General features: G+C 48.2%; 1 protein-coding gene and 1 long non-coding RNA gene across 2 annotated transcripts in view; both read right to left on the minus strand.

Annotated features, from left to right (window-relative positions):
* The window catches only part of LOC308467007, a 97,897-nt gene that overhangs the window by 10,082 nt on the left and 74,436 nt on the right, over positions 1-13,379 (minus strand). The window lies entirely within an intron of this gene.
* Positions 786-12,559, minus strand: PGLYRP2 (peptidoglycan recognition protein 2). Its single transcript, XM_080988224.1, has 5 exons — positions 12,405-12,559; positions 7,996-8,105; positions 6,283-7,179; positions 4,085-4,295; positions 786-1,308 (listed from the first exon to the last, which is right to left on the minus strand). Exons 2-5 carry the CDS (start codon positions 8,054-8,056, stop codon positions 972-974), a joined length of 1,506 nt encoding a protein of 501 aa, XP_080844350.1. The 5' UTR covers positions 8,057-8,105; positions 12,405-12,559; the 3' UTR covers positions 786-971.

Genomic DNA, 13,379 nt, shown 5'->3' on the forward strand with positions numbered 1-13,379 from the left:
CGGGGCTGATGATATAGCTGTGGCAGAGCTCAGATTTCAGTGGCACCCTAAAAGGTAAAGGTAAAAGGACCCCTGACCATTAGGTCCAGTCGTGGCCGACTCTGGGGTTGCAGCAGTCATCTCGCTTTATTGGCCGAGGGAGCCGGCATACAGCTTCCAGGTCATGTGGCCAGCATAACCAAGCCACTTCTGGCGAACCAGAGCAGCACACGGAAACACCGTTTACCTTCCCGCCAGAGCGGTACCTATTTATCTACTTGCACTTTGACATGCTTTTGAACTGCTAGGTTGGCAGGAGCAGGGACCGAGCAACGGGAGCTCACCCCGTCACAGGGATTTGAACCGCCGACCTTCTGATCGGCAATTCCTAGGCTCTGTGGTTTAACCCACAGCGATGCAAAAATCTGGCATCCTCTCCCACCTCTTCCCTTTCGTTGGATGTCATAGTTGCAGGGTCCCACCCCCCTAGAAATGCCTTTGGATATAGCATGGTATTGTCCTGCTCTGATTTGGGACAGCATTTTGTTATCATCAGGGAAAACACAAAATTTGCACATGAAAGTGCCTTTTTTTCAGTGGCTCTGTATCTCTATTCTGTATCTTTGCCCTTGCAGACAGGAGCAGAGGCACACAGTGGGCTGGCTGTGTTATTCTTGGACAGATTTCTCTAGTTCACCTCCAGCTGCATTCCTTCATTATTTTCAGTCCCTTTCTTCCACACCACTGCCCCCACCATAGTCCCATGGATCTTATATTTGCGTTCCCCAGATTTTCAAATCAAAGTATTGTATGTATGACTGCCATCATTTATTTTGCTTAAGGATTTTGAATTCAGCCCTGGCTTCCTTGCAGGTGTTGAACAGCCGCCCCCTGGTGTTGGACTTGGGCACTGACAGCACTCTTCCCCCAGTCTGCGGGATGATGGTTCTTGAAGACTCTCACATCAGGAAACAACATCAGGAAGCTCTACGTCAGATGCAGCGACGAACACCCTTGTCTGTAAAGCACCTCACTGAGAAACCTTTCCAGGTTTTAATCTCTTTGAAGAGTCTGTCTCCCGGGCATAGGGTGTTCCCCATCTGGCGGTGCCCATGGATGGTGTAGTTGGCTTGCAGCTTGGAGCCCCTCACAGCACACTTTATGAAATTGTTCTTCACCAGTTCCATGCTGTGGGCATCTGGCAGCGCCTCCATGTAGTCCCCGATGAAGCTGATGCCGTAGCCTTTGGTGTTGTAGCTCCGTGTGTGCGCTCCTACCCAGTGCCAGCCTCTCCCCTGGTAGATGTATCCATCACCTCCGGCAACATAGCTGTGCAAGGATAGAAAATAAGTATTGTCTTACCAAGGAGCTCAGCCTTGCTGTCATTCTCTCTCTCTATACAGTGGTACCTCTGGATGCGAACGGGATCTGTTCTGGAGCCCTGTTTGCATCCTGAATAGAATGTAAGATGTGACTGCACATTTGCACATGCGTGGGTCGCATTTTGCCGCTTCTGCGCATGCGCGTGATGTCATTTTGAGCGTCTGCACATGCGCAAGGGGCGAAACCCGGAAGTAACACGCTCCGTTACTTCCAGGTTGCTGCGGAGTGTAACTTGAAAATTCTCAACCTGAAGCACATTTAACCCGAGGTATGACTGTGTATATATACTGTGGTACCTTGGTTCTCAAACACCGAAAACCCAGAAGTAAGTGTTCCAGTTTTCGAACGATTTTCAGAAGAAGAATGACCAATGCAGCTGTCAACTATTGTTTCCAGGGCACCTGCACCAATCAGAAGCTGCGCCCTGGTTTTTGAAGATTTCGGAAGCTAAACAGACTTCCGGAATGGATTAAGTTTGGCGCTTTTGTTTTTGCTATTTATTTTGCGTTTTTGCTTTTGAGGCTTTTTCGGTTGATTTGTTTTTGTGACTGATTGATTGTGTGACTGCGGAAATGGATAAAAGCCCCCCATCCAAACAATGACTATCATCATGTTTTACTGTGCTTGATGTGTTTAATTTGTTGGAAGCCACCCAGAGCGGCTGGGGCAACCCAGTCAGATGGATAGCATATAAAAATTTATCATTATCATTTCAAGGATTTCCATTTGCACAATGGAACAGTCACTCCCTCTCCTACCCCTGCATGTCCCCTAAATATGTGTCTGGGGCTTTCGCAATGCTCTGGATCAGATTTGGGGAGGGTGTGGGGCACATGCAAGGGCAGCAGCAGGAAAGTCCCATAGCAGAAGCAGAAATGTTTGTGCGGACAGGATGTGCTACTTGAACGCTGCCCACAGCTTTGCATACATGAGAGCAAAAACCAGTCTGCAATCTCGTTTTCCAGTTGAAAGGTGGGCTATTCATCCAGTTCCACAGTGCTATTTTTTCTAGAAAAAGAGGTGCAGGAACTCATCCTGAACACCTCCCTCATTCTCTTATACAGTGGTACCTCAGGTTAAGTACCGGAGGTCCGTTCTTAACCTGAAACTGTTCTTAACCTAAAGCACCACTTTAGCTAATGGGGCCTCCTGCTGTCGCCGCGCCGCCGGAGCACGATTTCTGTTCTCATCCTGAAGCAAAGTTCTTAACCCAAGGTAATATTTCTGGGTTAGCAGAGTCTGTAACCTGAAGCGTATGCAACCTGAAGTGTATGTAACCTGAGGTACCACTGTAATGACAATGTCTCCTACCTGAGAAGTGCTGGAACTGAGTTCCGGTGAGTTCCAGATGAAAAAAAGCCCACCTTTTCCGTGAACTCTAGTCTTATACTCCAGTGTCAGTGAAATTAAGCTTTTGGGATCAGAAGCTGGACTAGATTATGATCCTTTCCTTGATCTCGGAATTTCATAGTTCTTGGTGTAGTAATAAACTTTTGTTTGGAAGGTATCACTTCAGGCCATAGTTGAGAAGGCACAACCATGCAAAAATATCCACAAATTAGAAGTCTGGAAATAGGTTCTAGACTGGCTTTCCCATATGATGCTAGCTTTCTTTGTGCAGGGGTTTTAGTTATTTATTTACCAGTAAATGAGCCCCCACCAGCAGTCTGAAGTTAAGTGGTGTACCTGAAACACAGAGAACTAGACCTCATTTATTTATTTTTATCCAAGAATGGCATCAGTTTGGATGAGAAGGACCTCTAACTGCAATTTCACCCCAACTTCCAGAACTCAATTCACCTTTCACAGGATTCTGCACTGGGAAATCTTCTCTGAGCCTACGGTGCATCAAACATAGGGCTGCTTGAGGAACTTGATATTCACCCATACTTATTAATTAAATGGCCTTGATATGCCCTGGGTGGAATAAGGACTCAGCTACATTAGCAAAGAAACAGCGATTTGAATGCACTATAAACATGCAACACAAGATGGCGCCAGAGAGAAGGAAATTTTAAAATGCCATAGAGATTTTTTCCTTTTGTTAAAACGATGTAATTTCTGGCTTATTTATAGCGTTGCTTTCCTGTGTTTAAAGGTAAAGGTATCTCTGACCGTTAGATCCAATTGCGGACGACTCTGGGGTTGCCAGCTCATCTCGCTCTATAGGCTGAGGGAGCAGGCGTTTGTCCGCAGACAGCTTCCGGGTCATGTGGCCAGTATGACTAAGCCGCTTCTGGCAAACCAGAACAGTGCACAGAAACGCCGTTTACCTTCCCGCTGGAGTGGTACCTATTTATCTACATGCACTTTGACGTGCTTTCGAACTGCTAAGTGGCCAGGAGCTGGGACCGAACAATAGGAGCTCACCCCGTCGCGGGGATTCGAACCACCGACCTGATCAGCAACCCCTAGGCTCTGTGGTTTAGACCTGTGTTTAGATCCACCCTAACACACAAATGAGAACTAAGTTATCCACCAGAAACTGCACTTCTTCAAAGGTTGCAAGACAGTTATTTTGCAGCTTGAGTTGATTGGAATCTGCCTTTAGGTATGCACGGTGAGAGAAAATACACACTTAGATAGGGTTTAGAAAGCATTGTTTTGAATTTTTTAATGCACATTAATTCAGAAATGGAATGAAAAACCATTTGAAAACAACTCTTAACAGGTGACAGATCTGTCCATTCCTAGCTGTGTATTACAATAGGACTGTGCTTACCTGTAGCCAATGTCATCCCAGCCACGGAAATCCTGGTGGAATCTCTGCATTGAGCGCATGTCCGCTGCACACGATGGGAAGCTTCGGCATGGCTTTGCAGGGGTGCTAGTGTGGTGGATGTATACGAAGCCCAGGGGCAACTGAAGCTGCGAGGGTGTTCCTCTGTAGGGTCGGGCACCCCACATGCACCGTGGGATGATTGCAGGACACTCTGTGAGGGGAGAAGAACACGGCCGATAAAGTAGGTCATGCAGTTAGAAAGCAGGTCAGCCAGCATGTCTGCTTGGTGGAGGGGCAAATTGTAGGACAAAGGTGTTATTTGAGGCACAGCTCCTAGGTAAGGGTAGATAAAGGACTCCTGGACAGATCCATCCAGTCAAAGGCGGCTATGGGGTTGCAGCGCTCATCTCGCTTTCAGGCCGAGGGAGCCGGTGTTTGTCCACAGACAGCTTGTCAGGTCACGTGGCCACCATGATTAAACCGCTTCTGGCGCAACAGGACACCGTGACAGAAACCAGAGCGCACGGAAATGCTGTTTACCTTCCCGCCACAGCGGTACCTATTTATCTACTTGCACTGGTGTGCTTTTGATCTGCTAGGTTGGCAGGAGCTGGGACAGAGCAACAGGAGCTCACCCTGTCATGGGGATTCGAACCACCAATCTTCTGATCGGCAAGCCCAAGAGGCTCCGTGGTTTAGACCACAACGCCACCTGCATCCTAGGGCCAGATCACAGACAACCAGCTCTCCGTGTGCTTAGAGCTATTATGTGATTTCACTCTCAACTATCCCTGTGCATCAGGATAAACCAGGCTCATATGGTCCCCCCTACCCGGTTACATTTCGCATTCACATACCCTCCAAAATCCTAGTGATCGGAATTGGTCCCAAGCTCTTACGGGAGCCAGCTGACTCGTGCTAGAGCAATGGACCCCAAGCGGGGACATCCCAGGATCCAGCCAGAAGCAAGGACGGCTTCAATAATTCCAGGAGGTTCCACTCAAATCGGAATGCTTGAAAGGTATGTGTTCATGTACAGTCTACATCAGGGGTAGGCAACTTAAGGCCCATGGGCCACAAGCGGCCCACCAGGGTCATTTAACTGGCCCATGAGCTGCCCCCGAACTGAGCTGCCTGCTCAGTGAGTCCCTGCGCGTTGCACTAAACCGATGCAGTGTGGTGCGGGAACTCACTTCCGCGGTGCCAGAAATCACGTCTGCACATGCGCAGACGTCGGAAATTGTGGGCGCAACCGCAATCCGGCCCATGGAGGGATCTCTGCTGGAGTGAACCGGCCCAGGCGAGGTAAACCTTGCTGACCCCTGGTCTACATTGCTAATGTCATAGGCACCAACTCTATGGGGCCCTGGTCCCTTTGCCCCTCCAATAAAATATTTAGGGGGGGACACACACAATATTTTGTGCAAGTTGGTGCCTTCCTCCTTTTCGGCACCATTTCTGAGCACATCTGAACAAGGGCATCTGGGAAGAGGCAGGCTGGCCGGCCATTAGGAGAGGCAAGGGGGTGGGGGTGGGGAGGGGTCATGGGAGGCAAGCGAGCAGCCCCAAATGTTTTGCACATGGGTGGGAGGTAAGGGGTGAGCAGACGGGGGGGGGGGAGGAAAGGCCTGCTCCCAGTTGCTCACGTTGGAGGCAGGTGTGCTCTGCAGAAATGCAGGGGGGAGGAAGAAATGCGAGTGGGGGGGGGTCCTTCCTACTTCTTTTTTTCCTGGGTCTGCAGTGAGATCCATGTCCTCTACTCTTCCCCTTCCCCTCCACAAAATGAGAGTCTGTGTAATTTGCCCCAAACGTCTTAGCAGAAAAGTGGGATGTGATTATGTTAAATAAATGAACCACGTGGGCTTTGAAAAGACGTACATGTGGGCAGTATCCCATTTATGTAGTAAGAGGATCTCTTGTTTAGGATGGAATAGGGTAGGAGACAAACAGAGAACTAGTAGGGAGAAGTATATTTACATTTAAGGACCTCTAACAAGGGATGTGGGAGGGGATTTGATTCAGTGTGCATTTACAGCTGAATGTATTGCCCTTTTCGAAACAATCTGAGAACTAAAGCGCACCCATCCTTCAAAATGTGCCCTTCTCTGAATTTTGCCAGTGTAGTTCTCCAACCTAAGTACACAGGAGACAGGAATAAATCCGTTCTGGAGATATGGTTTTCCACATGTGATCCATACCTACATACAAAGCCGTGAATTCTTCTACAGCCTGGTTTGCGACAGATCTCAGTTCTTCATTTGTGAGGCCATCAAACAAGGGGTTGCTTTCATTCAGCCTCCGGAGCAGGAGGAGAGAATCCTCTACTTGCATCCTCAGCTTTTCCTCGCTCACCAGAGCTGCAAAGTTCTTTCGTCGGAAGTTGCTCTGCATCGGACTTTCACCTCCTAGGCCCTCTCCGCCATAATAATCCTTCAGTAGGACACTGAGGTTGGATGGCGGATCTGCTTTCTCTGCCAAGTAAGTACCTAGAATGAGGCCATCCATTGCACCATTGATAAAAGCATCTGGAAGAGTCGAGGGAGCCCCCATCAAGGTGAATTTTTGAGGTGCAGAGATGCTGTCCCAGCAGCCGTCTGGTCCCAGGGCCACCTGGCTTTGGTTGGTGTGAAAGAGGAGAAAGGCTTTGCCGAGGTCCATGGCGATTGTTGTGGCGAAGAGGGGCTCCAGAGTAAGGGGTAGCTCTACCACAGAACTATTGGTGGAGTTGGCGATCAAAGGTGTGGCATGCAGAGTCTCCTTATGGCTCCTCTGGAGCCCTGCAGCTATCCCAGCAAGAAGAGGACTGAGCGAAACTGTAGTCCCATCAGGAGTCAAGACCACCCCATGTTCTACCAAGGAGGCGTCAACCTCGTGGTTCACCAGGTTTTTGAGGAAAATGCTCTGCTGCTCACTCAAATAAGACACATCTGAGAGAGCCGAAGTCACCGGGCCGAGGAGAAGCTGGCAGAGCTCGCCCTCGCAACATTCCAGCTCCCGGAAAAGCTCTGTCACAGTCTGGTCTGGGGTCCCTCTCAGCTGGGATTCAAAGTCTTCCAAAACTCCAGTCACAGAGTCCATGTGCAATGTTGAATAATCTGGAAAGGGCAGGATTGAAATATCACAATTGGAGTGAGCAAGCAGACAGTGGGACAAGAGAAAGCAGATGTTAAAGAGCAGGTTTCTGTAGGGAAAGTGGCATGGGGTCAGGGGGGGCATAGCCCCGGGCACACAGTTTTTAGGGGGCGCAAACCAGGTACCCCCAGGCAAGGGGGTCTCTAACTGAATGGCTGCTCAGCCAGCACTGGGGGTATTCACTTGTCAAGGGCTGTGTTGACGGCTGGTCTCCTCCCTCCACAGGCAGGCAGATGGCACAGTGCAGCCTGGCTGGGCTCTGGTGGCAAGGGCTGAGCTGGTGCACAGGCTCTGTGCCCACCCGCCTGGAGGTGTTGGTGGCAAGGGCTGGGCTGGCACAGAGGAAAATCAGGCAACAACCAGGTAAGTATGAACAGGATTGTAGCCTATGCCAGAATGAACCGGGCTGCCCTTTGGCAACCGATGCCAGGACTGTAAAATTAACACACTGCTCAGCTAATGCAAGTCAGCTGTTGGTAACCATATTGGCTGACTCATATTAGGTCTATCAGAACATGCCCTTTGTGAAGAGAGAGAATTAAAACAGAAATGAATAGCGCTTGCGAGGCTTTCTGGTTATCCATCCGGCAAAAGCATGCAGGAATAGTGAAAGTTTTGAGGCAGGGCTAGAAGCAGATTCCCTGGACACCTGTGATTTCAAACAGAATTCAGGCCCCTGCCCATTCCCTTCTGTCCTTCTCAGACTCGTTCGTTTGTCACCAGAGGCTTTGTGAGACCAGAGCTAGCACAGCGCTGGGTGCATATTGGTCGAGTCTTACCTGTACTGTCCGCGGAGACACAGAAAAGCGCAGGTACGAGGCTCAGCCATGGTAGCAACATCTCGTCTGCTGGGTGAAGTGCAGCCTTTGATTGTGGAGCCAGCTGGCACCTGAAGCAATGAGGCGGGGAGGGGAGAAACAAATAAATGTCAAGGGGCTGGACTGCTGAATGTGAGCTGGAGCCAAAGAGGAAAGGCAGTGGTTCACAACATCCCCAGACCATACCCCCCCCCATCATCCTGAATGGCAAAGCCTGTCTTCAGAACATGCAAATTTCACCTCTTCACTTGAGAAGCTATGTAGAAAGTGGCTTTTTAAGGACCCTTGAATGGTGTTGCAAAGCAAATGCTGATGTTCCACAAGTTCTGATTTTTTTTGGTACCCTGTTCTGCTGCAATTGATCTGCAAATACCTAGAAAGCTGTCCAGAGATACAGATGTGTGCAGAATGTTCTTGGGACTGTTAAAAAAAACTTTCCATTGTATTTTATTAGTGAAAGAATGGTCAAGTGCATAGCTTATTTTTGAACCTGGCTTTTGTTCAGCGTATTCAGGAGGCAGCTGTGACAGACAGCGTTCTTTCCTGGATATGAAAGATCTTGCTATGAGGTCACACATAGCCTTGGTGACCTCCGGATTAGATTAGTGCAATGCACCCTATGTCTGACTTCTCCTTGAAAAGTGCCTTGCAACAACAGCTGTCCATGAATGCAGCTGACCAACACATATTTTTTTCTCTTATTACTCCTCAGTGACATACACAACCAAACTTTCTCTAGATGTAACACTGCATTTCAGTTACCACCACAATCATATACATGTCTGCCCAGAAAAGAATCCCATTGAGTTAAATAGGCCTACATTTAAGTGCAAACAGGACTAGGGACTAGCCCCCACTTACCTGGGAGTAAGCCCTATCATCCCTCAGGGGGACTTACTTCCAAGTAGATGCGGTTAGGATTGTGGTGTAAGTATTACATCAGCTTGGCTTGCTCAGAACATGCAATGGAGCATATTTTTGTCAGGGGAACTGTCAGTTTGGACCTTGCAAGGCTTGCTGAACAGCAGCAAACAGGCACCCAGTAAAAGGTAAAGGTAAAGGACCCCTGGATGGTTAAGTCCAGTCAAAGGCGACTATGGGGTTGCGGCGCTCATCTCGCTTTCAGGCCGAGGGAGCCAGTGTTTGTCCACAGACAGCTTTCCGGGTCACGTGGCCAGCAGGACTAAACTGCTTCTAGCACTACAGAACACCGTGACGGAAACCAGAGTGCACGGAAATGCCATTTACCTTCCTGCTGCAGTGGTGCCTATTTATCTACTCACGCTGGCATGCTTTTGAACTGCTAGGTTGGCAGAAGCTGGGACAGAGCAATGGGAGCTCACCCCATCATGGGGATTCAAACCGCTGACCTGATCAGCAAGCCCAAGAGGCTCAGAGGTTTAGACTACAGTGTCACCTGCGTCCCTGAGGCACCCAGTATTGCAGCTATGACGGATTGCCTATAGTCTGAAGATGCAGGGAATGTGCGGATCAACCCTGAAACAAACTTGACGGAAACACATGGATGAAGGAGCCCTTATACTAGACCCTTACTGATTCCAGAAGTGTCATTTTTTGCACTTGTCTAGCTTCTAAAAATAAAAGCCAGACTGGGAGTGGGAACATTACCTGGCAGAAGCAGGTATCTGGAAGGACACTTAGTACAGTGGTACCTCGGGTTAAGAACTTAATTCGTTCTGGAGGTCCGTTCTTAACCTGAAACTGTTCTTAACCTGAGGTACCACTTTAGCTAATGAGCCTCCCGCTGCTACCGTGCTGCCGCCGCACGATTTCTGTTCTCATCCTGAAGCAAAGTTCTTAACCCGAGGTACTATTATTGGGTTAGTGGAGTCTGTAACCCGAAGCATCTGTAACCTGAAGCGTCTGTAACCCGAGGTACCACTGTACAACATTAAGACTACATATCCTTCCAAGAAAAGAGGTGTCTTCCCTGCTTGGTGCAACCTATTCTTCCCATCAGGAAGGAATCACCCCTAGCCTAAAAATGATTTAGCAGCAAGTCTGAACACACACACACACACACACACACACACTGCCCACTTCCCTTCGTGAGGAAACAGCTGGTCTCCCACCCTGTTCAGTCCTATCTAAATCATTCGATTTCACCAGATACGGTACATGCCTTTCCAAGAATAAACAACGTTCTCTGTTATCTATCTGAGGGGTCATTTTGTAACTCTGTGAACTTTCCTCCCTCATAACCCGAGTGGGTATGCTTGTTTGCCTCCTTGAATGTTCAGAAGGCAGCATGACTCACGCCAAGGGCTGAGTCAAACAGTTGCTGGGCATGCAGCAACTACTTCGCTCCCGCACAAACCAGCTCCTTTTCTGCAGGCTGCTGGTTTCAAGCAACAAAATTACGGTAGGTACCTGTCTCGCTTCACACTGTTTTTTAAGTTGTTTGCGGTGGTGTCATCAAAAACTTTAATTCAAAGCCACTGGTGGCACCTGCAAGAAACTAGCTGGTTGTACGCAGAGTTGACGCATCCCCATGTACAATTTTCATTCAGTTTTCTAGTGGATATGATTGCACCCAGTTGGCCCCAATTCATAAAAAAATGTCAAGTTCCACTCACTGTGTTTTTCTCCTCCAAAGAGAGAGAGAAAGAATTTAGGCTAGACTGCCTATCCAGCTGTTGCTTCTTCTATTAATTAATTAATTGATTAAATTTATATTCTGTCCTTCATCCTACACATCTTAATCTGGACCGAGGCATCACAACCCACTAATAATTTTTTTAATTAATTATTATTATTAATTCCCTACTCATCTGGCTGAGTTTTCCCAGCCACTCTGGGCCTCTCCCAGCAGAATATAAACAATTATTAACAACTTGCTCATTGCACAACAACTTCATTTTCCTCCTCTCTTTGCAAGAGGGGCTTGGCTGTTATTCCTCCTACCCGTCCACCCCAAAATTCAGCAAAGATACTGTGGTTAGATCAAAGCTTAGAACATCACAAAAAAGTGTGCCCCTTCTGATGAAAGCCATGGCATGGGCAAGGGTGTATATCTCAGAATCTGCAGCAAATGGCCTCTGATGCAGAATCCAATTGCTATTTCAGGATTCTAGACCTCATGATGATAGAACACAGGTGACAAACATTGAAGCCTTCTTTCTTCTGTAAGTTTGGAAACCAGAGTTCCATTTTCCTCGCTTCTTTAGTAATACCTGTCTCCCTATCCAGATTACTCGTATATTCCTGATCCCTCTCATCCTTGTTCTTGTCAGTTGAATCCAGAAATAACATTCCTTTGGGCAAGTAACTGCAGCATTTCTGTGCCTATTACAGCACCTGGCAGACTTCTATAGCAGTGGAATCAGTCATGTCTTTGTAGGGTTTCCGGAGGTGAGGAAGCTGCATTTCAGCATAGCTTCCTTTCCACCACAGTAGCCCCTATGGGTTTTCTAGTTGTAAAAGGAAGAATTTTGTAATTCTACATTTCAGCTTCCTAAACGCAACAGAGAAAAGCTATTCAGTGCTCCCCTGGAAAACTCCTCCTACAGGGATTCTCCACTCCGCAGCCATTTCACTCAAGGGCATAAAATCCCTGGAATTTATGGGATCACAACAGTTTTGGCACAGCTAGGGTGAGATGCAGCAATGACAAACCTAGACAGCATCTTAAAAAGCAGAGGCATCACCTTGCCGACAAAAGTCCATATAGTTAAAGCTATGGTTTCCCCAGTAGTGATGTATGGAAGTGAGAGCTGGACCATAAAGAAGGCTGACCTCCAAAGAATTGATGCTTTTGAATTATGGTGCTGGAGGAGACTCTTGAGAGTCCCATGGACTGCAAGAAGATCAAACCTATCCATTCTTAAGGAAATTAGCCCTGAGTGCTCACTGGAAGGTCAGATCCTGAAGCTGAGACTCCAATACTTTGGCCACCTCATGAGAAGAGAAGACTCCCTGGAAAAGACCCTGATGCTGGGAAAGATGGAGGGCACAAGGAGAAGGGGATGAGAGAAGACGAGATGGTTGGACAGTGTTCTCGAAGCTACCAGCATGAGTTTGACCAAACTGTGGGAGGCAGTGGAAGACAGGAGTGCCTGGCGTGCTCTGGTCCATGGGGTCACGAAGAGTCAGACACGACCAAACGACTAAACAACAACAAGGGTGAGATGCAGAGGAGACTTAGAACCAGAAAATAGGGAGTTTGCAACATCCTTTAGGACTGAACTCCTGGTGAGTGCAGTAGCCCTGGGGAGAATAGCCTGTCCTCTTTTAGGGGAGGAGAAAGATGAAGATGGCACCTCTATGCACAGTGCTCTCTGTGCAATCCCATCACCAAAGCCCACAAGAGCCATTCCCCTGTGCTATCTAATTGGAAAATGGATGCTTACCTTCCTCATGCAGCGAACCAGTGTGGTAATGCTGCCAGCTACCTGGGCTCAGGGATCTTATACCATTCCTGACAGCCGGCCAGCCTTACCCAAGCGATTTCCCCACGTTCGTGACAGATGCGACAGGCTGCTGCTTCTGCACCGCTAGCAAACCTGCTCTGTCAACGTGGGTGAGCTACCCAACCCCTCTGCTTGGAGGAATTCCCAGCGCTCTGACCTTGTTGACCTGCTGAGGGAGATCCCCTAAGCGCTCCAAGCAGGGATTTGGCAGCGTTTTGCTGGGAGGCACATTATTGACACAAGGAACCTAAACAAAGTAGGGCAACACATGAAGGCACGCAACCCTTTGGTATCTGGGGGTGGGGAAACCAAGGCAGCAGGGTAAGGGTTTCATTTCCTTAGCATCTCCAAAGTGGCAGAAATTATGCCTGGTGGATTCAGTCAGTGGAGAAGAAGACGATGTTCTGTGTTTGCTGATGAAAGTGTCCACCATGTGCAGAGGGTGGGGAGAAAACACATTACAGTCGTACCTTGGAAGTTGAACGGAATCCATTCCAGAAGTCCGTTTGACTTCCAAAATGTTCGGAAACCAAAGCGTGGCTTCTGATTGGCTGCAGGAAGCTCCTGCAGCCGATCGGAAGCTGAGGAAATCCATCATACGTTCGGCTTCCAAAAATAGTTCGCAAACGAGAACAGTCACTTCCGGGTTTGCAGCCTTCGGGAGTCAAAATGTTCAAGAACTAAGCTGTTTGAAAACCAATGTACGATTGTAGAGCTGACTCTTCCCCATCATTTATTATTTATGGAGTGAACTGAAAAACACGGAGGACTTGGAGTTTAATTTAATTGGAAGTATAATTGCTCATATATCTTCAGTTGGAAGGCAGGATGAAAGGAGTCTGTGAGCTTGCCAAGGAACTGATAAGATTCTTTACTGAGTCATCAGCAGTTCGAAAGAGCACTCTTCTTCCCAGG

This window comes from Podarcis pityusensis (assembly GCF_964106645.2).
Source record: "Podarcis pityusensis genome assembly, chromosome: 17".
Classification (NCBI taxonomy): Eukaryota; Metazoa; Chordata; class Lepidosauria; order Squamata; family Lacertidae; genus Podarcis; species Podarcis pityusensis.

Coding starts and splice junctions, on each gene's coding strand:
- PGLYRP2 (XM_080988224.1), bottom strand. CDS start 8,056: ATGTTGCTACCATGGCTGAGCCTCGTACCTGCGCTTTTCTGTGTCTCC. Junction 4,296..6,282: donor ATTCACGGCTTTGTATGTAG/GTATGGATCACA, acceptor CTCCCCTCACAG/AGTGTCCTGCAATCATCCCA. Junction 1,309..4,084: donor TGGGATGACATTGGCTACAG/GTAAGCACAGTC, acceptor ATCCTTGCACAG/CTATGTTGCCGGAGGTGATG.